The sequence below is a fragment of the Pseudorca crassidens genome, chromosome 15, assembly GCF_039906515.1.
Source record: "Pseudorca crassidens isolate mPseCra1 chromosome 15, mPseCra1.hap1, whole genome shotgun sequence".
Lineage (NCBI taxonomy): Eukaryota > Metazoa > Chordata > Mammalia > Artiodactyla > Delphinidae > Pseudorca > Pseudorca crassidens.
In genome coordinates, this window is record NC_090310.1 from 59165625 (window position 1) to 59191440 (window position 25816).

The 25816-nt window shown below is 48.3% G+C and overlaps 1 protein-coding gene across 4 annotated transcripts in view; it reads right to left on the reverse strand.

Moving 5' to 3' along the window:
- Positions 1–768: 768 nt before the first annotated feature.
- AP5S1 (adaptor related protein complex 5 subunit sigma 1) overlaps positions 769–25816 on the reverse strand; it is a 40212-nt gene continuing 15164 nt past the window's right edge. The window contains exons 2-8 of one of the 4 annotated variants that reach the window (XM_067707572.1): positions 12902–13160; positions 9101–9271; positions 7972–8161; positions 6496–6668; positions 5615–5771; positions 3243–3715; positions 769–2356 (exon numbers count right to left, since the gene is read on the reverse strand). In XM_067707572.1, coding sequence (XP_067563673.1) covers positions 1907–2356; positions 3243–3715; positions 5615–5771; positions 6496–6668; positions 7972–8161; positions 9101–9217 — 1560 coding nt within the window. In that variant the 5' untranslated portion in view covers positions 9218–9271; positions 12902–13160 and the 3' untranslated portion in view covers positions 769–1906. Of the gene's footprint in view, positions 2357–3242; positions 3716–5614; positions 5772–6495; positions 6669–7971; positions 8162–9100; positions 9292–12901; positions 13161–25816 lie in introns of all 4 variants that reach the window. The other 3 variants (XM_067707571.1, XM_067707574.1, XM_067707573.1) reach the window with 3 other exon arrangements.

Genomic DNA, 25816 nt, shown 5'->3' on the forward strand with positions numbered 1-25816 from the left:
ATTCTACCATTTAAGTAGCATATTTTGGGTCTACAAGCTGCTTTCTTGAGATAACTTTTTTCTAAAGCTACCTTGAGAGGGTAACACATTAAAACCAGTACCTATTCATGAACTGTTCACTGACCTGGGTACCTGGGAGGGAGGAAGCAGCACAGAGGGTTAAGAGCAAGAGTGATGGGGCGTGGTTGCAGACAGCTTGGGTAGGGACCACTCCTGGCTTCAGGGTACAGGTGGTTGCATTTGGAGAGAGGGTTGAAGAGAAGCTCAGAGGTGGAAGTAGAGGTCATTAGGTTGCTGAAGTCCCCGAGGGCAGCGTAAAGAAAGGCTGTAGCAGCCAGAGCAGGGTGCAGTACCCTGCAGACTGACAGTTTGGGGGTGGGCCACAGTGAGCCCTACCCCTTATGTCTCCACAGGGTTCTAGTTCCTATCCCTTGCAGAGCTCAGAAATGAAGGTAGCTCCTGAGGCTCCTATGCCTGGCCCTTGTCCAGCAATGGCTGCTAGGAATGAACCCACAAGGATATCCCTCAATCCGTCTGTCTGCTGGGCGGCACCCTAGCCCCCACCCTGTAGTTGCCCCAGTGGACATGCCTCCCTCCTCACTCCCCAACAATTCCCCAGTGCATGGAATAAAGTAAGGGACAAATATAAAAGGGGCATAGGCAGTAGGGTTTGGGTCTGCTTCTAAAGGCACGGCCAAGTGCTCCAGTCCCTCCACATTTGAATAGAGATAATGTATCCACCCCTAGTAAATGAAATGTCAGGAACCATTCTAAGATTTATATAGATAAACTCATTTAATCCTCACAACACTAGGACATGTATATCTATACATAAAATTTTACTATTCATCCCCATTTTACAGATGAGAAAACAGGCACAGAGAGGTTAACAGCTTGCCCAAGAGCACAGAGTTAGTAAGATGGGATGCAGGCTTAGGCCATCCTACACTGCAGCAGTGCACGCTTACCCACTGGGCACTCTGCCTCTCATGCCCTCATCTCTACCAGGCTGGGCAGGGAGAGGTGAGAAAAGCATTTAGTGGCCACCTGCTCTGGACCAGGCACTTGACAAAGACGTGTATGCTTCAATCTCAGGAGAACCCAGTGAAGGATGAGCCATGATCCTCAGGGTCCACATGAGTAAGCAAGACCAGAGAAGGCTGATAATTTGCCAAGGCCACACAGCCCAAGAGGAAGTGGAGCTGAAATCCAAACCTTGGCCTGAGCTCTGCCCTGCATGTGCTCCCTCTCCAACCCCCATATGGAGCTGAAGAGAACAGAGACCAGGATGAGAAGGCTGGAGAGGGGCACTTAGGTGGTCCTCAGGCCTAGCAACTGATCGGGCTCCCCAGGGGTCCATGGGAATCTCCAGACCTCCTCCCCAACCTTGTGTGGCAGGGGAGGGGAACCAGAGAGGCAGGGGACTAAGTCCTTGAAGATGGGCCACTCCGCTGCTCCTGGGGCAATAGCCTGAGGCTGGGCCACTGGGGGCTGGAGTGATGTTCTGTGGGGTCTCCTACCCCCCCCATTGGCTGCCAGGAACCAGGGCAGGATGGGGCATGTTTCCGACCCCGTGCGGTCTCCAGTAGCACCTCCTGATCCTTGCACTTGGGTAAAGAGGGATAAGGCCTAGACGGGGGCACCTCCTCCAGAGGATAAGGGCAACAACCAGATGGCCAGGTGGGCGAGGTCTGGAGCACTCAGGGCAGCCCAGGGCCCAGAAAGCCAAGGATGGTGGGGGAGCTGCCAAGGGCAGGAGCTGGGATGGAAATGCTGCCTCGCCTCTGACCCAGCCTCTGCCAGCCCAGAGATAGTGTCAAGGATGGTGGGACAGCTCAACTCAATGGCTCAGGCAGATGTACCATGGGAAAGGGAGCAGATGCGTGATAGGGAGGGCCCAGGAGTTTCACTGGAGTGGGCGCCGCCGGTACAGTGTGGCCAGGAGCGCAGCTAGGAGCACCCCAGCCACGGCCACCCCAAGCCACGGAGCCCAGGGCAAGTTCCTGACCACCAGCAACTCCTCCAACTCTTCCTCCTCCCGGAATTCTGGGGCCGTGTGTGTCCCAGGGCTGTCCCCCAGGATGGGGGTACTGGGGCCCCCGTGGATCCTAATGGTGTCCTCCGACTCGTACTCGTTTTCCTCCGGAGCGTTGTCAGGCCCCACGCCCAGGGAGTTACTGTGGCTGATGGCGAGGTCTGCGGAGCAGCCCGAGAACGGTTGGCTGTCCATTCTGGATACCAGCCTGCCAGGCTTGCTCAGCTCCAGCTCTGAGCCCCAGCAGTTAGAGCTGCTATCTGGCCATGGCGAGGTGCCTCCAGTGGCAGTACCTGTGGGTGCTGGAGATGCTGGAGTCTCCTGGGAAAGAAAGGAGGGACTGGAGGGACTGAGGATGGTGGGGGGCAAGCCCAGGTTGGGTGGCCCCATTCCCAAAACAGGCCAACCCCTCAGTTCCCAGCCCATAGTGCTGTGAGGCAACCCTCTCTTGGGGACTCAACCCACTGATGGTGCAGGAGGACAGTGGGGGAGGAGGGGACTAAGGCCCTGCAGGAGCATCAGTGGTGAACTCCTCCAGGGCTGAAAGCTCTACTCACTGGCCTGCCTGTGAGCTCACTCCCACCCCAGGGAGCACTTGGTCATGTGTGGCCCCATCTACTTTGACATTATGCCTGGGCTTGATGGCCATGAAGCAGCCACAGGGTCAGAGGCTGGACCATGCACCCAAGGGGCCCCATGGACTTGGTTCTTCCAGACAGACAGCAGCAGTAGGGTTAGACGTGCAGGCTCCGAGCAGGCAACTGTGGAGGCTGCTAGGGTCAGAGATGGATGGGCTGGGACTGCAGTTTGTAAAACCCTGGTCATGGTGGGGCAGGCTAGATATCCCAGTGGTGAAGAGCAAGGCATCGAGGCAAACAGGCTACCCTGCTCTACCCCTCAATGTTTCCTCACCTGCAAAATAGTATTGATGAGCTTAAAAGGGAGCTGTGAGCTCTAAATGGGTTAATGCATGTGACCAGTGGAGGTGGCCCAGCAAGCCTGACCCTCCTGAAGCATTCACACTTAAGAGTTCTAATGATTATTATTACTCTAAAGGACATGGTGTTAGGTCTGGATGAGGCTAGGTCTCAGCTGTCCCTATGCCCTCAGAAGAAGCCCTGGACCAGCCTAGGCTGGAGACAGAATGGAGACTGGAAAGGGTACAAGGAAGAGGCCTGGATCACTGCTAGGAGGGGCGAGGACTCACCTCCACAAGTCTGTTGCTGTTCCTGATGGTGGGCCCTGTGTTGGCAGGCAGCTTTCTGGGCACCGTGCACATATGTTTCCTGTGGCCAGGCACCAAGCCAGTAGGCACTTTGGGTGGCACCACGCCAGAATGCACTGAGTTGATGGGCAATTTGGATGGTGCTAGACTGGTGAGCACATTAATGGGCATTGCACCAGGGGGCTTCAAGCTGGTGGACAACTTGGAAGGCACTGTGCTGCCAAATGCTGAGTTGGTGGGCACCCCTGCCCCGCTGGAGCAGATGGTACCTTCAGCCTGGTCACCAGCACCTCCTGCAGAGGCCAAGCCAGTGGAGGAGGAGGAGGTGCCAATAGATGGAGCTGACACTGGGGGTCCAGGCAAGCAGCTTGCCCTGGGGGTAGAACGGACCAAGGGCTGGAAGGAGACAGTCGGAGACACAGGCCCATAGGATGATGTGAAACTGGAGACCACGCCTGCAGGTGGCAAAACAAAATGAGAAACACAAACCCACAGGAGTGTTATCCTAAAATCACAGTGGCCTTGGGATCAGAGGGCTGGAGAAGGGTCTCTCTGCCCCAGCTCACACCATCCCTATTGCATCCAAGCCTCCCAACCGCCTACCCATGGAGGACTCTCCACAGTCTCTTTGGTTCCCAGGGCTGAAGGCCCAATGGTTGCAGATAAATCCTTGGTCCTGTCCCTCCTCAGTCCTTGACGTGTTCTCTCACAAGAGCAAAATGATCCCTCCCTTTAACAGGGTCTAGGAGCTTGAAAATCATTATTAATTTTCCTCTCTGCTTTTTCTTCTCCTGCCTAGGACACCCCCCTTTCCTCTTGTGTCTGCCTCTTCCATCCTCTCCTTAGACAAGTGGAATCCTGGATGTTTCTCCCACTGCCATCTTTCCTCTCAGCAGGAACAATCCTAGGCCAGGGCAAGAGGAGCAGGATGGCTCTTCTTAGAAGAGCTCACACCAGTCATGTGGCACCAGAGGCCCAGTCAGCCCCCAGTGTGTGCAAATCTTCTAGGAGGCCCAAGGGCTTGAGGGTACAGGGACAAAGCCACCCCTGGGAGGAGAGTCTGAACTGGGGGAATCAGGAGGGAGCAGGTGGTGATGGTCCATAAAGGCAGCTACATAAGGATTCACCATGGAACTCTTGAGAACACACATGCCTGGCCCTACAGCTGACAAAGGTCGGGAGTGATTCTGATGTCCACCACCCCCCATCCCAAAGCTAACACCACAGAATCTCATGGGACCTGTGTCCATACTCATACTGAAATCAAAGTGCCCTCTGCCTCCCTGGTCCACAGTAGCATTTCTTGAAAAGATGTTCCACAGCAAGCTGACAATGCAAAGTGCAAAAGGATACGTGGGTTAGAGTTTGGTGTGACAGGAGCATGGGACGCTAAGGTGGCTTCTCTGAGCTCCTGTGTCTTGTGGCTGTTCCGTGGGCACTGTGGGCTGGCTGGGCATCACTGTCATGTGGAACACAGTTTGGGAAATAGTGGTGCAGAGATGCCAGCCTGAGACATCAGAGTAGATAGCACTATATTCCTGAGATGTCTGATATAAGGGTCCAGGCCCTTGGCTGATGAAGAACATACTTCTCCTGGGGGCTGAAAAGTTTTAGTGATTCACTGGGAGCTAGAGACCCCTTTAGGGTAGGGCAGTGCTCCCTGACAACAGCTGGCCCAGCCCTGTACTCTTCTTGCACTGTCCTCCAGGTCCTGGCGGATCCCTACATAGTCCCTTTGGTATAGCGCAGGCATGGCCCTAATTCACTTCTACCTGTATCCACGCCCTCTGCAATGTGACCTTGTCAGTCCTCTCATGTAGGGATGGAGTCTATCTTTCTACTCCTTGATGCTGGGCTGGCCTTGTAACTTGCTTTGTCCCACAGAAAGAGGCAGGAGGAAAACTGCGCCAGTTTTGAGCCTATGCCCCAGAAGCCCACTCTCCCTCTCTCAGAACTCTGCTCAGGTATATGAAATGGGCTTGACTGCTGGAAGGTAAGAGACTCATAGAAGAGAACTGAGGTGCCCCAGCCAACAGCCGTAAACAGCTTATATGTACCCTGATGCATATATAAGAGGGAATTCAGCCCATCTGAGCCAGCCCAAATTGCTGACCCACACAATCATGAGCTAAGTAAATAGTCGTATTTTAAGCTACTAAATTTTGGGATTGTATGTTACAAAGCAAATACTAACCAATATGCCCTCTGAGGAACTGGGTTGTTCCCTGGGGTGAACTCATTTCCCTGGGGAATACCACCTTTGCCTCCTGTCCAAGAAAACCAGAGGGGCAACTCTAACCCTTACCCTCACTGGGAGGTCAGAAAGGCCCTATAACTCCAGGGTCCATGCATACCTGCTGTGTGGGTAGTGCCCAGTTCTGTGTCTTGCTCCTGATGTCCACTGCAGGTCAGAGGGCTGAGGGCCACAGTGTCAGATGAGGGCTGCAGGGGGCCACCCAGCCTCTTGAGGACAGCCCCAGAGCTGGGTGGCTGTGGGGCTTTCTTCGAACTCTGCACGAAGGAATATATGAATAAGGCAGTTGCTTCTCCCAGGAGCTGGCAAAGGGCAGCTTATGCTTGGGATGGCTCCTACAGGCCACAGCCCATGCCATGAAGCACAGGACCAAGAAAGCCCTTGCCTCGGCTTTGGTCATTGCCAGGACTTCTATCTGCAGGTGACTTTGAAGCCACCTCATAGAAAATCATCCTATGGGGGGTCCCTATTCATCTGTCTGGCCCTAAAGAAAGGTCCCCATCTTTGGGGCCACTGCACAGACCCCTTTCTTATGCTTCAAGTCCAAGTGGTGTCTCCTGGACACCTCACTGCCCACTCATCCTATCCCAATAGAATCAGTCATCTTAACCCCCAAACTTTACTGGCAATGATTACAGCTCCAAACATCCCCCCCTTCCCCCATCACCTCCTGCTCCCTCACTCTCCCTCATCTGGTCATCCCCTGATCCCTTGACCCAGCTCAACATCTCACATGGACCACTGCAAAGACCTCAGAATTGTGACCTCACAGCTGGCTGATGACAGAGGGGTGGGGGCTGCCACATAGTGAAGACCTGGTTGGCAGTCCGGGAGCTGGGGCAGATCCATATTGGGGGAGCCCTGGGGTTCTGAGCAGAGATTAGGCATGATTTGTCGGGGACTTCCGGAAGGCTGGGTGAGCAGAAATGGGCAGACGGGAACACAAAAGCAGGAGGTTCAAGGTAGATCGTGAGGACACACCTCTCCCAGGGACTCTGGTGACTGGGTGTCCTGGACAGGCATAGGGTAACTTGGCTCGTCCTCTCTGTAGCCATTGCAGGGGATGCTGGGGGCCACAGCAGGTGTGGATGGCCCTGGAACCCCAGCAGGAACTGATGGCCGCTCCAGTGGGGATGGGGAGTTGTTCGGATTCCCTGAAGGACAAAGATATTGTGATGTCAAGGAGGAATTGGGGTGCTCTCAGTGACAAGAGAGGCCTGGGTGCTCCTAGAACTCCAGGTCCATGGCTATCAGTTCCCCACAGCATCAAACTCTATCCTGACGTGGGCAGTACTCCTCAGAGGAGACCAGCTTCCCGAAGCAGGAGGCAGGTATCGGAGGGAGTGGTGGTGGAGAGGACAAGGAGAGGTAGGAGGAGTAGTGGGGGAAGTGAGAGTGTTGGGGGCACCTCGCAGGCCTCTCACCACCCAGACTGTGTCAGCAGTCACCACTTCTCTTTCCCCAGGCATTCTGGGACACCGTGGCTTTCTTCTCCTCCTCGTGGGTGGCTTTCACCACTATCTGACCCCTGACCTAAAGCTTCCTCCTCAGCCCCTCCCCTTTGCCCCCACCATCCACGCCTGGCCCTACCACAGCTGTTTTTATCTGGGGGAATCACTGGTAATCTCCACAAATGAAGAGATGTTAGAAAGGAAGGAGGGGAGGAAGGAAGGGAGGGGGAGGAAAAAAAAGAAAGGCAAACATGGGGATATTTTAAGGCTGTAAATCTGAGCAGTGTCTCAGGAATTGTCTCTAGTCTGAAATATATATAGGGCTGGTGTGAATTTTCTTCCTGCCTCAGCCCCTGAGACCCTGGCCTCAGCAGACCCCCTCTGAGTACTTGGCCTGGCAGGGAGCATTGAGAGGGCTTTGAGGGATAACTGGGCAGCTGCGGGGGTGGGAGGCAGCTAAGGAGGCTCTAGGGGAAACCAGTGGGAGGGGAAGAGATGAGGGGAAAGGAAGTAAGGAGCCCATGAGGAAGAAAGAAGAGACAGTGAAGGGAGGGGGAGAGAAGAGATGAGCAAAGAGAGGGAAGGCAAACTGAGGGAGAGTAGACGGGAGGAAATGAGAAAAGCGTGGGAGGCAAACGTCACAGCCACAAAAATTAGAGGAGGCTCCATTTGCTGAGCACATGGAAGGTACCCAGCCCCAGCTAAGCACTCAACATGCCATCATCCCATGGTATCCACTGCAGCCCTACAAGGTAAATGTTGCCATTAGCCCCATTTTACAGAGAAGAAGACTGAGACTTAGGGAATAAAGGGGCTTGGCCAAAGGGTTAATAAAGATTAATAAGTGGCAAAGCATGGATCTACACTCAGGTTTGTCCACTGCCCAGGAGTGATGGGAGGGAGGATGAGAGATGAAGACAGCAGGTATGGGGTGAGAGGAGAGGGAGAGTGGAGGCCAGGGAATCAGACAGGAGTTCCAGAAGAAGGGCCAAGGTGGGAGGCTCACGTAGCAGGTTGCTCTGGTAGACTCGGTCCACTTCATCAGCGAGACTGGACAGTTCACAGGCCCTCAGTGCCCCAATGAAGGAAGGCACCCAGCCGTTCCTCCGCCGAAGGCTGTTGAAGAGGTCCCAGAGAGTGCCCTGGTTCCCCCAGCGCTCATAGGAGGCCCGCAGTCGGTCCTGAAAGACACAGCCCTGCCACCAAGCTCAAGCCTGGTAGCCCTAACCCCCTCCCCACTCTGGAGGGGACAGCTGCAGATGGAGGTACCTAGAAAGCTACAAGATGGAAGCAACCATCTGAAACTGAGTCAGAGCCCAGGACAAGGCCAGAGTTTAAGCCCAAGTTTAAAGGTCCAGGAAATAGGCCTTACTGTGTCCCAGGCTCTCTGCTCAGGGCTTTGCATGAATTATCTTATTTAATGCTATTATTACCCCTACTCTACTGATGAGGAAACTGAGGCTTAGCACATACAAACAAGCAACCAGAGAGCAGAAACAAAAACGCACAGGAAAAAAAAAAACTCACAGAAAACATTTACTGCAGAACTAAATGGCAAGGTATTCCCACAAACACCAAAATACAAGAGGGAGGAGCCAAACCCTACCAGCCACAAACTCACATACCACCGGTATCTGCATGGAGGAAGCAGAGGGAGGCCTCAGGGTTCAATGTGGGGACAGCTAAAACTGGGAGGGGCCAGGCTCACTTCACTAGAGGCCCACAGCAAGTGCTGAGGGAGCTAGCACAGTCTGGTTCCCAAAGACTCTCAAAGTTGAGCCCCAGGCGCCCTGCCAGGATGGGTCCCATGACTAGGAGAATGCAATTGAAACTAAACAGGAACAAGGACAAAAGAGATAAAGAAAAAGAAGGTTCCGATGAAAGTGGGTGAGGGGTCCCAAGCCCAGAAATCTCAGTGCCATATTTTGGAGCACTATACCAAAACGACACAAGAGGGAGCTCAGTGAGGTTGGAAAGGACACCCTGAGCCACACTTCATTCTGAAAGTTAGAAAACTGTCAAGGATGGGAAGCAAGATACAACAGAGAAGGAAGGAGTTGGTCCTGGCTTGGGAGAAGCTCTGAATTCCACAGCCCTGCCCCCAGTCCATGCCTGGTTGTCACGCCCCGGCTCACCTGGTCACTTATTGTGAGGCAGGATAGGTAAGGCAGAATCTCCAGAACATGAATATTGCAAAAATTGCCATGATGGTCGCGGATATACTGATAAGTCTTGTCCTCAGCAAACGTCATCGCTGTCTGGGTTCTGAAGTGGCAGAGGGCTCTGGCCCATGAAGGGTGGATGGACTGAGAGAGAGGAAAAAAGACTGGAAGATAACAGACCACACATGGCAACAGAGTTGGACAAAAGGCAATTCTCTCTTTCTTTTTCAACTCTTTGGAATTTTTGCTCTTTTCTTTAATCATCCTATTTTACTGCTTAAGTCTCAGAGGCCCTCAATGAATTTGCCTAAAAACAAATTGGTGAAAAAAAAAAAAATCAGATCTAGAAGACCTAGGGCCCATTTCTGCCCTGCAAGTCGGTCATTGTTGGGGAGAGCTCTGGCTCCTGCCCCATTATCCCCAGGTCTGAATGTGCCCCTAGCTTCTGATAGCAAAAGGGCACCGCCTAGAAGTGCTGCTCCTTTGGAGTATACTGAGGGGGAAGGGGAGGAGAGGGAGGAGGAGGGGTAGGAGGGAGAGGATGGGGAAGAGGAGAAGGCACCCAACATAATAATAGGATCTACCCTATTCTTACCATGAAGAAAATGAAGCACCAAGGAATTAAGGGGACTTGCTAGTGAGTAGAAGAGCAAAGAACTGAGGTCTTCAGGATCTGGGATCAGGTTCTTCCCAGAACATGACTGCAGGCCCACCATTACACTAAATCTTGCTATACACATTTTTTAAATTAAAAAAAAAATTTTTTTTTTTAAATTTTTGGCTGTGTTGGGTCTTCATTGCTGCACATGGGCTCTCTCTAGTTGCAACGAGCGGGAGCTACTCTTCATTGAGGTGCACAGGCTTCTCATTTTGGTGGCTTCTCTTGTTGCAGAGCACGGGCTCTAGGCGCACGGGCTTCAGTAGTTGTAGCACATGGGTTCAGTAGTTGTGGCTCGCAGGCTCTAGAGCTCAGGCTCAGTAGCTGTGGCGCATGGGCTTAGTTTCTGCGCAGCATGTGGGATCTTTCCGGACTAGGGCTCGAACCTGTGTCCCCTACATTGGCAGGCAGATTCTTAACCACTGCACCACCAGAGAAGCCCTACATACATATTTTTTCAGTAGGAGGCTGAGTTCCACTTCTGGGTGTGACCCCAGGCAAGTTATCAGCCTTTTCCAGGCTTGTCCTCACCCCTAAAATGGCTCAGAGAGGTTGTTTTGACAATACAGTAGTTCAGCCTTATAAGCCTGAAATTTAAAAGTACCCCCAATAGAATCAATTGCCGCAGGTTGCTTATGTAGCACTTAACACAATTTTCAATTATAGATCTGTTTGTTTGCTTGTTTCTTATTTGCCTTTCTCATGGGAGAGAGCTGCAGGGAATAAGACAGACAAGATCTCTGCCACCATCCAATTTACATTCTACTGGAATGAGACAGATAACAAATCAGAAAACATACACATAAATAAGAATTCCAGACAGTAATAAAGGTTACAGAGAAAATAAAGCAGATGGTGAGATACAGCCCCTGAAGAAGGGCATGCTGCTTGAACTGGGATGGGGAGGGAAGCTTTTCTGAACTGACATTTGAGCTGAACTCGAATGTAAGAAGATCAGTGTTTTGGGCAGAGGGCACAGCAAGTGAGAAGTCCTAAGGTGAAACAAGCTTGGCATGTTTGAAGAATAGAAAGTAGATTGGAGTTGTCCAGGTTTAGAAAGCTAGGGGGAGGGGCAGAGTTCAAGTCAAGGAGGTTGGGAAGGGCCACTAATGTAGGGCATTACAAGAAGGGACTTTGGGTTTTATTTGGAGTGAAACAGGGAGCCATTGGAGGGCTTTGAGCAGGAAAGGGAGAGGATTTTATTTGATTTGACTTATTTGATTTATGTTAAAGACCTCTGTGGTGGTTGTGAGGATCCTGGACTGGGGAGGGGGCAGGACGGAAGCAGGGAGACAAGTCAGGAGGCCACAGCAGGGAATACATGATGGGTATGGCCAGGATGGTAACCATGAAGGTGGCAAGAGATGGCTGGATTCCTGGTATTTTGTGGATATGGGAGGTGAAGGAGAGAGAAGAATCAAGGCACTAGGTGGATGGAGGGTGCCACTTAGCAAGCCAGAGAGTCTGGGGGAGAAGCAGTGGTGCAGAGAGGACTCCAGAGTTCCATTTTGAACAAGTGAAGCTTGAGATGCTATTGGATGTCCAAAGGGGTTTTCAGGGAGGGAAGTGGGCAGAGGAGAGGGGCAGGCTGGAGTAGAAACTTGGATGTCAAGCTTGGGTGGGACCTCTAAGAGACAGTGCTGCAGAGTAGAGAGTGCCCAGAAGCTGCTGAGGCCACCAGTCCCCTGCCACATGGGAAATGGAGCAGTAGTCCTCCCTACCTACAGCCCACCAGCCTCATAGCCACATGCTGCATGACCTGCTTTGCCAACCACCAGGTGCTACATTCCTGGTGGGGCGAGTACCAGTGACAGAAATCAAGAGGATCAGAGAGGTGGGGCGGGGGAAAAACTCTGTGGTGGCGAACAGATCCCTCCTTCCCTCCCATGGGACCCAGAGAAGTACCAGGAGAGAGTCAGGTGATACATTCTTCTGCATCCCAGCCTCAGCCTTTGAGGCAAAGAGTTTGGGGAGTATGGGTGTATGTAATTGTCCAACCAAAAAGAAAGGAAGCCCATATTTGTTCACATTTATTGAGGGTCCACTATAGGCAGGCACATCCTAAGTTTCTTTCATTTAATTCTTGCCACAATCCCAAGAGGACAAGCGATGCCAAGTTGCACAGCTGACCAGTGGCCTAACAGGATTTGAACCCAGAACTTGTTGCCTCATTGCAGCTCACCATACACCTTGCAGGGCTTAGAGACCCCTGCGGCAAGTGAGACTCACACAGCCCCCTGCCTTGAAGCCCTGGAAGGGGCCAAGGACACTGCCTGGGTGAGGGGGGTCGCTAAGTGACTGTGTGCCTCGGAAGATGCACTATTTAGTCCCTTCTCTTGCGAGGTATGGAAATCTTTCGGACACGTCTGAGGACGTTCTAACCCTGCCCTCCACAACAGCCGGGTTCTCAGGTTCTTCCAGATGTCCTTCCAGATGTTTTTGAGCCTCCAAACGAAGAATGTCGGTTTTGTTTTTTCCAGTGTTTTCCAAGCACCTCCTTCCGGCCTCAGATAAGATGTGGGGCGGATAGTTCCTGACCGTCGCGTCTAGGAGAGTTCTGACCCGACTGCGCCAGAAGCTGAGTTTAGAGCGCTCCGCCCTCCCGGAAGGGGCGAGGCCTCACAGTCTCGGCTCCTATTCCTGAATTCCCGGGCCAGACCCAGGTCCGCGGAGGACCGGGAGGCTGTTCTGAACCACCGAAAACAGCCAAGAACCAAGGGAGGGCGGCAGTCCGCGACCCCCAAAAGCGCGGCCGCCAGAGATTGGCGCACCCGGGCTAGGCCTCGCCTGGGAGTCACCCTGGGCCTGTGGGCAACTGGAGGAGCTCAGTAGCCAGCGCCCTTCTCCTTCCGGCCCAACCTCCCCTCCAGCCCGAGCAGGCGCCCGCGCCACCCACCTCCCGAGCCCCCGGTGCTGGATGTGGTGCACGGAGCTCTCGCTGCCCCGAACACCCTATGCGTTAGTACCTGCTCTTCCCAGCTCCCCGCGCGCCCCAAGCCCCGTGCACCCCGGCGGACTCCTAGTCCGACTCGGCTCCTGCGCCGCGTACCACCTCCCCGAAAGGCATCTGTGCGCCCTGAGTCCAGAGGACCGAGCTCCCAAGGTGACGATCTTACCTTCGGTAGCCACGACCCGGCGACCTGCCTCCAGTCGCGGACAGCCGGGAACCCTCCCCTTCAGGGAGGGAAGGGCGGGGGGTAGGGCCGCGCGGCCATTGGGCAGACAGCGGGGGCGGGCACTTGGCCTCTGTTTGCGGGGCCTCGAGGCTCTGGACGCGCGCTCGGGACAGACCTGGGTTCCTACTAAGTCCACGAAAGTGCAGATGATCTTTCCGTCTTCGTCTCGAGCAACTTCCAGGGGAAGCCCAGGGTCTGACTAGAAACCAAGTAGAAACCGTGGTGGGCTCGATCCCGACGCTTCCCACGCGAAGCTACCCCCTCCTTCCGCCGAGTAATTTGAGGGGTGAGGGTCTTTATGTAGTTCGCTCCTGGACGCCCAGGGCCTAAGCACACAGTCAGTGCTCAATAAACGTCCGGTGTCACGCAGAGTTCACAAGGGTATGAGTACCCAGCCAGGCGACACTCATTCTGGACTTGAGGAGGCAGGATCGGGGCATGTAGCTGTATGCAGGGCAAGGGCGCCAAGGTTGGCTCGCCCGGCTCGCAGGGTGTGGGCCTTGAGTGCTGCGTGGGAAAGGCCTCCTCCGATCAATGATTTAGGGCGGTACCTCACGGCAGTGCTCGCCTACCACCTCGCCCTTCCTCTGCTGGGCCAGAGGCCAGCAATTATTGAGTGCCCACTGAGTTCCAGGTACAGACTTAAAGTCTTATACCTTAGGGCCCATTAAATATCCGCAAAATAACCAGGTAGAGGTTTATTTTTTCCTATTTTAAAGAAAGATTAAAAGATTTGGAAAAACGTTTGGCAGTTCTTAAGTTAAACATATGCCAACCCTATCACCCAGCAATCACTCCTGGTTGACCTATGAGTCCACCTGGAAACATGCACAATAGATAATGTTCATAGTGGCTGTATTGACAATAGGCAAACTCTGGAAACAACCCAAATGTCCATTAATAGAATGGAGAGACAAACTGTGGTGTACACAGAAGTGAAAAACAACAAAGGCGAAAAACTATCGATACAACATGCATGAATCTTACCAGGATGAATGGGCAACATGGCTAAACAAGCCCAGCACAAAAAGTACATGCTGTCTGTTCCCAGCCACAAGGTACGATAAGGTTCAAAAACAGGCAAAACTCGTCTACATAAACAGAAATCATATCACTGGTTACCTCTGGGGAATGTTGAGGAGTGGGTACAAAAGAGCGTTCTGGAGTGATGGAAATGTTCAATATCTTGATGTGAGTGGTGGGTACCTGGGCTTGCACATATGTAAAAATACGTCATCTGTACACTTAAGATTGTTACACTTTTTAGGACTTCCCTGGCGGTCCAGTGGTGAAGACTTTGCCTTTCAATGCAGGGGGTGCAGGTTCGATCCCTGGTCGGGGAGCTAAGATCCCACATGCCTCGTGGCCAAAAAAAGGCCAAAACATAGAACAGAAGCAATGTTGTGACAAGTTCAATAAAGACTTAAAAAAAAAAAGTCACATCAAAAAAAATTCTTTTAGAAAAAGTGTTGTTACACTTTATACTGCAACTTTGAAAAGAAAGACAGGGCTTCCCTGGTGGTGCAGTGGTTAAGAATCCACCTGCCAATGCAGGGGATGGGTTTGAGCCTTGGTCCTGAAAGATCCCACATGCCACGGAGCAACTAAGCCCCTGTATCACAACTACTGAGCCTGAATTATAGAACCCACGAGCCACAACTACTGAACCCCTGTACCACAACTATTGAAGCCCACACACCTAGATCCCATGCTCCGGAACAAGAGAAGCCACCGCAATGAGAAACCTGGGCACCTCAACAAAGAGTAGCCCCCGCTCGCCGTAACTAGAGAAAGCCAGTGCGCGGCAACAAAGACCCAACACAGCCAAAAATAAATAAATAATAAATTTTTTCGAAATAATAAAAAAAAATTTTTTAAACTTAAAAAATAATGACAGACAACTGAGGGCTAAGAGGTTTGGGTGAGATCACTTGCAAATGCCTGAGCACACACCTGTCTCCAAAATCAGTGGTACCAAACTGAATCGTAGAAAGATGCCTGAACACCATTCAGATGAGATTTTATTACTTTATGTAGTAACCCTGTGGATATTTCACAACATTCAGCATTTACAAAATGTTGTTAACATCACACCTGAACTCAACTGTGATAAAGCCAGCTCAGCCAAGACAGGGTGAATGTTGATTAGTTTGAGAATTTACTCCTGCTTGCTACCCACCCCAAATTCAGTGACCTCATATCTAATTCTTGCAGGAAGACCATTGGGAGTATGGTGACTGGCTTTCAAATGCAGTTGTCATCCTCTGTCTTTGCTGGACCTTGCAAGGCTTTAAAAAACACAGCTTCCTGAAAAACACAATGAGATACTGACTTACTGCATTTGGGCTGATCTAACAAAAATACCATAGGCTGGGTGGCTTATACAACAAACATTTATTTCTTGGTTCTGGAGGCTGGGAAGTCCAAGATCAAGGTGCCAACAGATTAGGTGTCTGGTAAGAGCTGTCTTCCTTGTTCACAGACTCAGTCTTCTCACTGTGTCCTCAGAAGGCAGAAGGAGCAAGGGAGCTCTCTTAAAAAAGCACTAATTCTACGGACTTCCCTGGTGGCGCAGTCGTTAAGAATCCGCCTGCCAGAGATAAACCCACACACATATGGTCACCTTATCTTTGATAAAGGAGGCAAGAATATACAATGGAGAAAAGGCAGCCTCTTCAATAAGTGGTGCTGGGAAAACTGGACAGCTACATATAAAAGAATGAAATTAGAACACTCCCTAACACCATACACAAAAATAAACTCAAAATGGATTAAAGACCTAAATGTAAGGCCAGACACTATAAAACTCTTAGAGGAAAACATACGCAGAACACTCCATGACATAAATCACAGAAAGATCCTTTTAGACCCACCTCCTAGAAAATGGAAATAAAAACAAAAATAAATAAATGAGACCTAATGAAACTTAAAAGCTCTTGCACAGCAAAGGAAACCATAAACAAGATGAAAAGACAACCCTCAGAATGGGAGAAAATATTTGCAAACGAAGCAACTGACAAAGGATTAGTCTCCAAAATATACAAGCAGCTCATGCAGCTCAATATCAAAAAAACAAACAGGGCTTCCCTGGTGGCGCAGTGGTTAAGAATCCGCCTGCCAATGTAGGCGACACTGGTTTGAGTCCTGGCCCAGGAAGATCCCACATGCCGCAGAGCAACTAAACCCATGCACCACAACTACTGAGCCTGAGCTCTAGAGCCCGCGAGCCACAACGACTGAGCCCGCATGCCACAACTACTGAAGCCCGCACGCCTAGAGCCCATGCTCTGCAACAAGAGAAGCCACGACAATCAAAAGTCCACGCACTGCAAGGAAGAGTAGCCCCCGCTCGCCGCAACTAGAGAAAGCCCATGCACAGAAACGAAGACCCAACACAGCCAATAAATAAATAAATTTTTTTTTTTAAAGAACCCAATGCAAACATGGGCAGAAGACCTAAATAGACATTTCTCCAAAGAAGGTACACAGATTGACAACAAACACATGAAACGATGCTCAACATCACTAATCGTTAGAGAAATGCAAATCAAAATTACAATGAGGTATCACCTCACACCAATTAGAATGGCCATGATCAAAAAATCTACAAACAGGGCTTCACTGGTGGCGCAGTGGTTGAGAGGCCGCCTGCCGATGCAGGGGACACAGGTTTGTGCCCTGGTCCGGGAAGATCCCACATGCCGTGGAGCGGCTGGGCCCATGAACCATGGCCGCTGAGCCTGTGCGTCCGGAGCCTGTACTCCGCAACGGGAGAGGCCACAACAGTGAGAGGCCCGCGTACCGCAAAAAAAAAAAAAAAAAAAACTACAAACAATAAATGCTGGAGAGGGTGTGGAGAAAAGGGAACCCTCTTGCACTGTTGGTGGGAATGTAAATTGATACAGCCACTATGGAGAACAGTATGGAGGTTCCTCAAAAAACTAAAAATAGAACTACCATACAACCCAACAATCCCAGTACTGGGCATACACCCTGAGAAAACCATAATTCAAAAAGAGTCATGTACCACAATGTTCATTGCAGCTCTATTTACAATCACCTGGACATGGAAGCAACCTAAGTGTCCATCAACAGATGAATGGATAAAGAAGATGTGGCACATATATACAATGGAATATTACTCAGCCATAAAAAGAAACGAAATTGAGTTATTTATAGTGAGGTGAATGGACCTAGAACCTGTCATACAGAGAGCAGTAAGTCAGAAAGAGAAAAAAAATACCATATGTTAGCACATATATATGGAATCTAAAAAAAAAAAAAAGGTTGTGAAGAACCTAGGGGCAGGACAGGAATAAAGATGCAGACATAGAGAATGGACTTGAGGACACAGGGAGGGGGAAGGGTAAGCTGGGACGAAGTGAGAGAGTGGCATGGACATATATACACTACCAAATGTAAAATAGCTAGTGGGAAGCAGCCGCATAGCACAGGAAGATCAGCTTGGTGCCCTGTGTCCACCTAGAGGGGTGGGATAGAGAGGGTGGCAGAGAGATGCAAGAGGGAGGAGATATGGGGATATATGTATATGTATAGCTGATTCACTTTGTTATACAGTAGAAACTAACACGCCATTGTAAAGCAACTATACTCCAATAAAGATGTTTAGAAAAAAAGAATCCACCTGCCAATGCAGGGGACATGGGTTCGAGCCCTGGTCTGGGAAGATCCTACATGCCGTGGAGGAACTAAGCCTGCGAGCCACAACTACTGAGCCCACGTGCCACAACAACTGAAGCCCACGCGCCTAGAGCCCGTGCTCCGCAACGAGAAGCCACCACAGTGAGAAGCTCACGCACTGCAACGAAGAGTAGCCCCCACTCGCCGCAATTAGAGAATGTCCACGCACAGCAATGAAGACCCAGTGCAGTCAAAAATAAGGAGAAAAACCATACGATCATCTCAATAGATGCAGAAAAAACTTTTGACAAAATTCAACACCCATTTATGATAAAAACTCTCCAGAAAGTGGGCATAGAGGGAACCTACCTCAACATAATGAAGGCTGTATATGACAAACCCACAGCAAACATCATTCTCAATGGTGAAAAACTGAAAGCACTTCCTCTAACATCAAGAACAAGGCAAGGATGTCCACTCTCACCACTATTATTCAACATAGTTTTGGAAGTCCTAGCCATGGCAATCAGAGAAGAAAAAGAAATAAAAGGAATACAAATTGGAAAAGAAGAAGTAAAACTGTCACTGTTTGCAGATGACATGATACTATACATAGAGAATCCTAAAGATGCCACCAGAAAACTACTAGAGCTAATCAATGAATTTGGTAAAGTTGCAGGACACAAAATTAATGCACAGAAATCTCTTGCATTCCTATATACTAATGATGAAAATTCTGAAAGAGAAATTAAGGAAACACTCCTATTTACCATTGCAATAAAAAGAATAAAATACCCAGAACAAACCTACCTAGGGAGACAAAAGACCTGTATGCAGAAAACTATAAGACACTGATGAAAGAAATTAAAGATGATACCAACAGATGGAGAGATATACTATGTTCCTGGATTGGAAGAATCAATATTGTGAAAATGACTACATTACCCAAAGCAATCTAAAGATTCAATGCAATCCCTATCAAATTACCAATGGCATTTTTTACAGAACTAGAACAAAAAATCTTAAAATTTGTATGGAGACACGAAAGACCCCGAATAGCCAAAGCAGCCTTGAGGGAAAAAAGCAGAGCTGGAGGAATCAGACTCCCTGACTTCAGACTACGCTACAAAGCTACAGTAATCAAGACAATATGGTACTGGCACAAAAACAGAAATATAGATCAATGGAACAAGATAGAAAGCCCAGAGATAAAGCCACACACCTATGGTCAACTAATCCATGACAAAGGAGGCAAGGATATACAATGGAGAAAAGACAGTCTCTTCAATAAGTGGTGCTGGGAAAACTGGGCAGCTACATGTAAAAGAATGAAATTAGAACACTCCCTAACACCATACACAAAAATAAAACCAAAATGGATTAGAGACCTAAATGTAAGACCAGACATTATAAAACTCTTAGAGGAAAACATACGCAGAACACTCTTTGACATAAATCACAGCAAGATCTTTTTTGATCCACCTCCTAGAGTAATGGAAAGAAATACAAAAATAAACAAATGGGACCTAATGAAACTTAAAAGCTTTTGCAAAGCAAAGGAAACCATAAACAAGATGAAAAGACAACCCTCAGAATGCGAGAAAATATTTGCAAACGAATCAACAGACAAAGGATTAATCTCCAAAATATATAAACAGCTCATGCAGCTCAATATTTTAAAAATAAACAACCCAATCCAAAATTGGGCAGAAGACCTAAATAGACATTTCTCCAAAGAAGACATACAGATGGCCAAGAAGCACATGAAAAGCTGATCAACATCACTAATTATTAGAGAAATGCAAATTAAAACTGCAATGAGGTATCACCTCACACCGGTTAGAATGGGCATCATCCGAAAATCTACAAACAACAAATGCTGGAGAGGGTGTGGAGAAAAGGGAACCCTTTTGCACTGTTGGTGGGAATGTAAATTGATACAGCCACTATGGAGAACAGTATGGAGGTTCCTTAAAAAACTAAAAATAGAATTACCATATGATCCAGCAATCCCACTACTGGGCATATACCCAGAGAAAACCATAATGCAAAAAGACACATGCACCCCAATGTTCACTGCAGCACTATTTACAATAGCCAGGTCATGGAAGCAACCTAAATGCCCATTGACAGATGACTGGATAAAGAAGATGTGGTACATATATACAGTGGAATATTACTCAGCCATAAAAAGGAACGAAATTGGGTCATTTGTAGAGACGTGTATGGATCTAGAGACTGGCATACAGAGTGAAGTAAGTCAGAAAGAGAAAAACAAATATCATATATTAACGCATATATATGGAACCAAGAAAAATGGTACAGATGAACTGGTTTGCAGGGCAGAAATTGAGACCCAGATGTAGAGAACAAACGTATGGACACCATGGGGGGAAAGCAGCGTGGGGGTGGGGAAGGGGTGGTGTGATGAACTGGGAGATTGGGGTTGACATCTATACACTGATGTGTATAAAATGGATGACTAATAAGAACCTGCTGTATAAAAAAATAAATAAAATTCAAAAAAAAAGCACTAATTCTATTCATGAGGGCTTCACCCTTATGATCTAATCACCTCCCAATGACCCCACCTCCAAATACCGTCACATTGGGGATTAGTTTTCAATATATGAATGGGGGAGTGGAGCAGACAAAAACAGTCAGTCTACAGCAAATATCAACCAGCTATTATAGAAGAAACAAACAAAATGAGGTGTCAGCAAGGATATGGAGAAATTGGAACCTTTATACATTTCGGGTGGGAATGTGAAATGGTGCAGCTGCTATGCAAAACAGTACGGCAGTTCCTCAAAAAAGTAAAAATAGGCGGGGCAGGCCAGAGCGTGTCGGGAGTGGGCCCCGAGGCCCGAGCCGCGGGACCCGAGCGAAGGCCACGCCGAGGTATCAGGGCCCAGCCCGGCTGCTCTAGCCGCCACCACGGGCATCAAATTTTTAGAAGTTATCAAACCTTCCTGTGCAGTTCTACCAGAAATTCAGAAACATGAAAGGAAAATCAAGTTTGGAGAGGAGGTACTACGGACTGCTATAACTCTCTTCATCTTCTTAGTATGTTGTCAGATACCACTATTTGGAATCATGTCATCAGATTCTGCAGATCCTTTCTACTGGATGAGAGTTATTCTTGCATCCCACAGAGGAATGCTAATGGAATTGGGTATCTCCCCAATTGTAACATCTGGTTTGATTATGCAGTTGTTAGCTGGAGCCAAAATCATTGAAGTTGGAGACACACCCAAAGATAGAGCCCAGAGTTGGAGATACACCCAAAGACAGAGCCCTATTCAATGCAGCCCAGAAACTATTTGGTATGATCATTACCATCGGGCAAGCCATTGTGTATGTCATGACGGGCATGTACGGGGATCCCGCTGAAATGGGTTCTGGAATCTGTCTCCTTATCATCATTCAGTTGTTTGTTGCTGGTTTGATTGTGCTGCTGTTAGATGAGCTGCTACAGAAGGGTTACAGCTTGGGGTCTGGGATTTCCCTCTTTATTGCCACCAACATCTGTGAAACCATTGTCTGGAAGGCCGTTAGTCCTACTACCATTAACACTGGCAGAGGTACCGAGTTTGAGGGTGCAGTCATAGCTCTCTTTCATTTACTGGCCACCAGGATAGCAGCATTATTCACAATAGCCACAAGGGAGAAGCAACCCAAATGTCTATTGATGGATGAATGGATAGAACAAAATATAGTATATACATACAATGGAATATTATTTAGCCTTAAAAAGGACAAAAATTCTAACATATGCTATTACATGGATGAACTTTGACAGCATTATACTAAGTGAAATAAGCCAGTCACAAAAGGACAACTGTATGACTCCACTTACATAAGGGATCTAGAGTAGTCAAATTCACAGAGTAGAAAGTAGAATGGTGATTGCCAGGGGCTTGAGGCAATGGAGAATGGAGAGGTAGTGTCTAATGGGTAGAGAGTTTCAGCTGGGGAAGAGGAAAAAGTTCTGGAATGGATGATGGTGATGAATGCACAATGTAAATGTACTTAATGCCACAGAACTTTACAATTAAAACTGGTTAAAATGGTAAATTTTACATTATGTATATTTTGCCACAATAAAAATCCAGGTCTAGGTAGTTTCCTGCCACCTTTTTCAGGGAACCAAAGGAGGGCACAACATCACATCTATGGTATTCTTGCTAAAACTCATAATCTGAGGAAACCCAAAATAAGGAACATTCAACAGCTGTCCTACACAATACCGTAGCCACTTGCCACATATAGCTATTTTAATTAAAATTAAATAAAATGTAAAATTCATTTGTTATAAAGCAGAAACTAACACACCATTGTAAAGCAATTATACTCCAATAAAGATGTAAAAAAAAAAAAGTAAGATTCAGTTCCTCATCCCCACTAGCCACATTTCAAATGCTATTTTCATGTGGCTAATGACTATCATATTGGACAGCATAGATATAGAGTATTTCTATCATCACAGAAAGTTCTATTGGCCAGTTTTTTTTAAGTTGTATTGGACAGCACTGATCTATAGAATAACTCTCCAAAAATGTGAAGGACATGAAAGACAAGGAAAGACTGAGGAACTGCTCCAGATTAAAGGAGAATAAAGAAACATAACAACTAAAAGCAATGTGGGATTCTGGGTTGGACCCTGAAACTGAAAAAGGACATCAGTGGGACAAATGATGAACTCTTACTAAGGCCTTTGGATTATTTAATATTCTATTACGGTTAATTTTCTGGTTTTGGTCATTGTACTGTGGTTACGTAAGATGTAAACATTTGTATTATTTTTGCAACTGTTTCGTAAGTCTGAAATTATTTGAAAATGAAAATTTTAAGTGAAATTTAAAAATCATCTTTTGACTCTATCCAGCTATTTATATTACCTTTCACTGTTGACTGCATCCCACCCTATTTCATGAATAAAATTTATTGATCATTGTGCATTTATTAGGGGAAAGGCAAGTCCAGAGAGTGATCTATACTACAGATCACCCCCCGCTCCATTGAGGTCCTAGGAGGCCCCCTCACCAGTAAAGTTCATCCCCAAGCAGGTGGCCCATGTCTCCAGACCAGTGCTCCAAGGAAGGCTGTGGCTCACATGCTATGACTCAGCAACCACCAGCTCATGTTTCCCCCCAGAGACCAAAGTCAGGCCCAAAGACAGTGCCAGAGGGCCCCAAAAATGTACATGTTCAAATGTCTAAGTTCCTTCAGGGGACTCTCCAAACTGAAAAACAAAATATAATCCCTGCCTTTACAACCTCATTTCAAGTAATAAGTTTTTAAATTGTTATTCTTTAAACTATTTTATTTTTTTACACTGTCAACTTTATTATGAAAAATTAATACATGCTTATAAAGTTAGTATGGGGAAAAACAGAAATGTTTGAGGAAGAAAACCAAAATTCATACTTATAATCCACCACCCAGAAAAAACTACTGGTAACACTCTGGTGTCTTTTCTTCTAGTACTTTCTCTTCTACAGTGCCGGATCTCTGAGTCCTCTGGCTTCCTGGAATCACCCTTGCCTCGCCCAGCCACATGGGAAGGACATAAAAGGGTCTGGTCTGGTATGAGTCCACCTTACCTCTCAGGGGTCTCAGGAGGAGGAAGGGACTTGGTCTGTGTCAGCTCATGGGTCCGATCCCTGCTGCAGCCAGCGCCTCTGGGGCTATCCAACCCCCTATGGTCTGTGTGGCCTCACCAACCTCAGGACATTGTGTTACTCATCACCTGCCACTCAGGGGCTGCCATCCTGCCCTTCCTTTCTGAGAACTACTGACATAAGTTGCTTGGCAACAGACATTTACTTGCAGTTTCGGGAAAAACAGGGAAATGAGTGCATGGGTAGGACATGCCTTCAAAGTTAGATATTGGAGTTCCTAAAATTCACACACCTCCCCCAACGCAGAAGGCCATTCCCTGGCCACATCCCTCCAAGAGCCCAGCTTCCTGCCATACTTATTGGTGCCTGACTTGCTTTCAGGCCCTCTTGCTGTCTCTTTTCCTAGGGCCCCTCCCCCAGGATCTGGAGCTCAGTGCAGAAAACAGAAATCACTGTAGGTATTATGTGCACAAAAGGTTTTTGTTTCTTGAAGCATGATTTACATTTCGTGAAATACATCCATTTTAACTGTGAAAATTGATTACCTTTTATCCAAGTAAATACCTGTGTAACCAGCTCCTAGATCAAGATCTAGGATATTTCCATCTCCCCAGAAAGTTCCCTTGTACTCCTTTTTCAGTCTCCATCCTCAGTCACTATTCTGATTCCATCATCATTGTTTAGTTTTGCCTGATCTTGAATTTAATATAAATGGAATCACATCATACATACTGTTTTGTCTCTGGCATCTTTTACACAACATTGCTGACATCCATCTATGCTGTTCCGTGTGTCAGGAATTTCTCTTTCATTGCTGAGCAGTATCCCATTATATGAATATATCACAATTTGTTTATTTATTCTACTTTTAGTGGAATATTCAGCTTTTTCGGGGTTTAGGCTATTAGGAATAAAGCTGCTATGAACATTCACATATAAGTCTTTTTGTGGAGTTATGCACGCATTTAAAAATTGGTGAACAAGAGGGTAGGGTATGTTTAGCTTTATTAGAAGCTTCCAACCAATTCTCCAAAGTGGTTGCACCACTTTATACTACCACCAGCAAGTATATCGATGGATCCAGGTTCTCCAGCACAGTCTTCTTCTTCACCAACACTTGACAGAGTCAGTTTTTTCACAGGAAGGAATTTCATACAGGGAATTAGTTGGTGCAAAATGGTGAGGGGGAATGGAGAAGCAGGAGTCAGAAGGCTGCCACTGGAGTAACTGAGTTCAACAGCACATTACCATAACCATGGTCAGAACTGAGGAGGCCACTGCTGCCACCCTCAGCTCCACATGGCTCTGTCTCAACATCTGGTTGATGCAGGAATATGCTGAGTCCGGCTGCTGAGACTGGCTCTAGACCTTGCATCTCTGTGTCCTTGCTGTCAGCATAAGTGACAGCGGGAAGATGGCCTCTGCCCCCCACCCCCAATCTCTGGTGGGGCATCTAATTGTCAGACCTTAATACTCATAACTCTAGCTGCAAAAGAATCCAGGAGGGACTTCCCTGGCGATTCAGTGGTTAAGACTCCACACTCCCAATGCAGGGGGCATGAGTTCGATCCCTGGTCGGGGAACTAAGATCCCACATGCTGCACAGCGTGGCCGAAAAAAAAAAAATCTGGGAAATGCAGTTTCTTACTTTCTAGCCTCTGTCCAACATAGGAAAACACTCTAGAAGGGGGCAGAGGGAGCCAGTTGTATCAGTTGGCTTTTGCTGAGTAAAAAAGCTACCCCAGGGACTTCCCTGGTGGCACAGTGGTTAAGAATCCGCCTGCCAATGCAGGGGACACGGGTTCAAGCCCTGGTCCGGGAAGATCCCACATGCCGCGGAGCGGCTGGGCCTGTATGCCACGACTGCTGAGCCTGCGCTCTACCGCCCGTGAGCCACAACTAGAGAAAGCCTGTGCGCAGCAATGAAGACCCAACACAGCCTAAAATAAATTAAAAAAAAAAAAAAAAGCTACCCCAGCATGTAACAGACTAAAATAGCAACCACTTATTTAGCTCACAATTCTGTGGGTTGGTGATTTGGGGCTGGGCTTAGCTAGGTAGTTCTCATCTTATCCGAGCTCACTCATGACTTTGAAGTCAGTTGCCAATTCTGTTGGGAACTGACTGGCCTAGGATGGGCTCAGCTGAGATGGATCATCTCTGCCCATGTGGTCTCTCATCCGCCAGCAGGCCAGCCTAGGCTTGTTTTCATGATGGCTGGGCAGGTTTCCATGAGAGAGCAAAATGCTCTTTAGGCCTAGGCTCCAAATGGTACATCATTTCTGCCACATTCTATTGACCAAAGCAAGTCACAAGGCTAGTCCAGATTCAAGGGGAGTGGAAATAGACTCCACCTCGTCCAGAAGGTGAGGTAAATTCACACTGCAAGGGTGTGATTCAACGGTGGGTTGAGAAGTCAGGGTAATCTACCACACTAGTCCACAGCCCCCACCATGCCTCCCACTTCTGGAACTAGCTAGCAAATCCCAAGTACTCAGATCCTTTTTTTGGGCAAAGCAACAAGATTCCCTGTACCTTCCCTTTTCTGTCCCTTTATTTTATCCTGTTTCTTAGGTTCCTTATTTTCTAA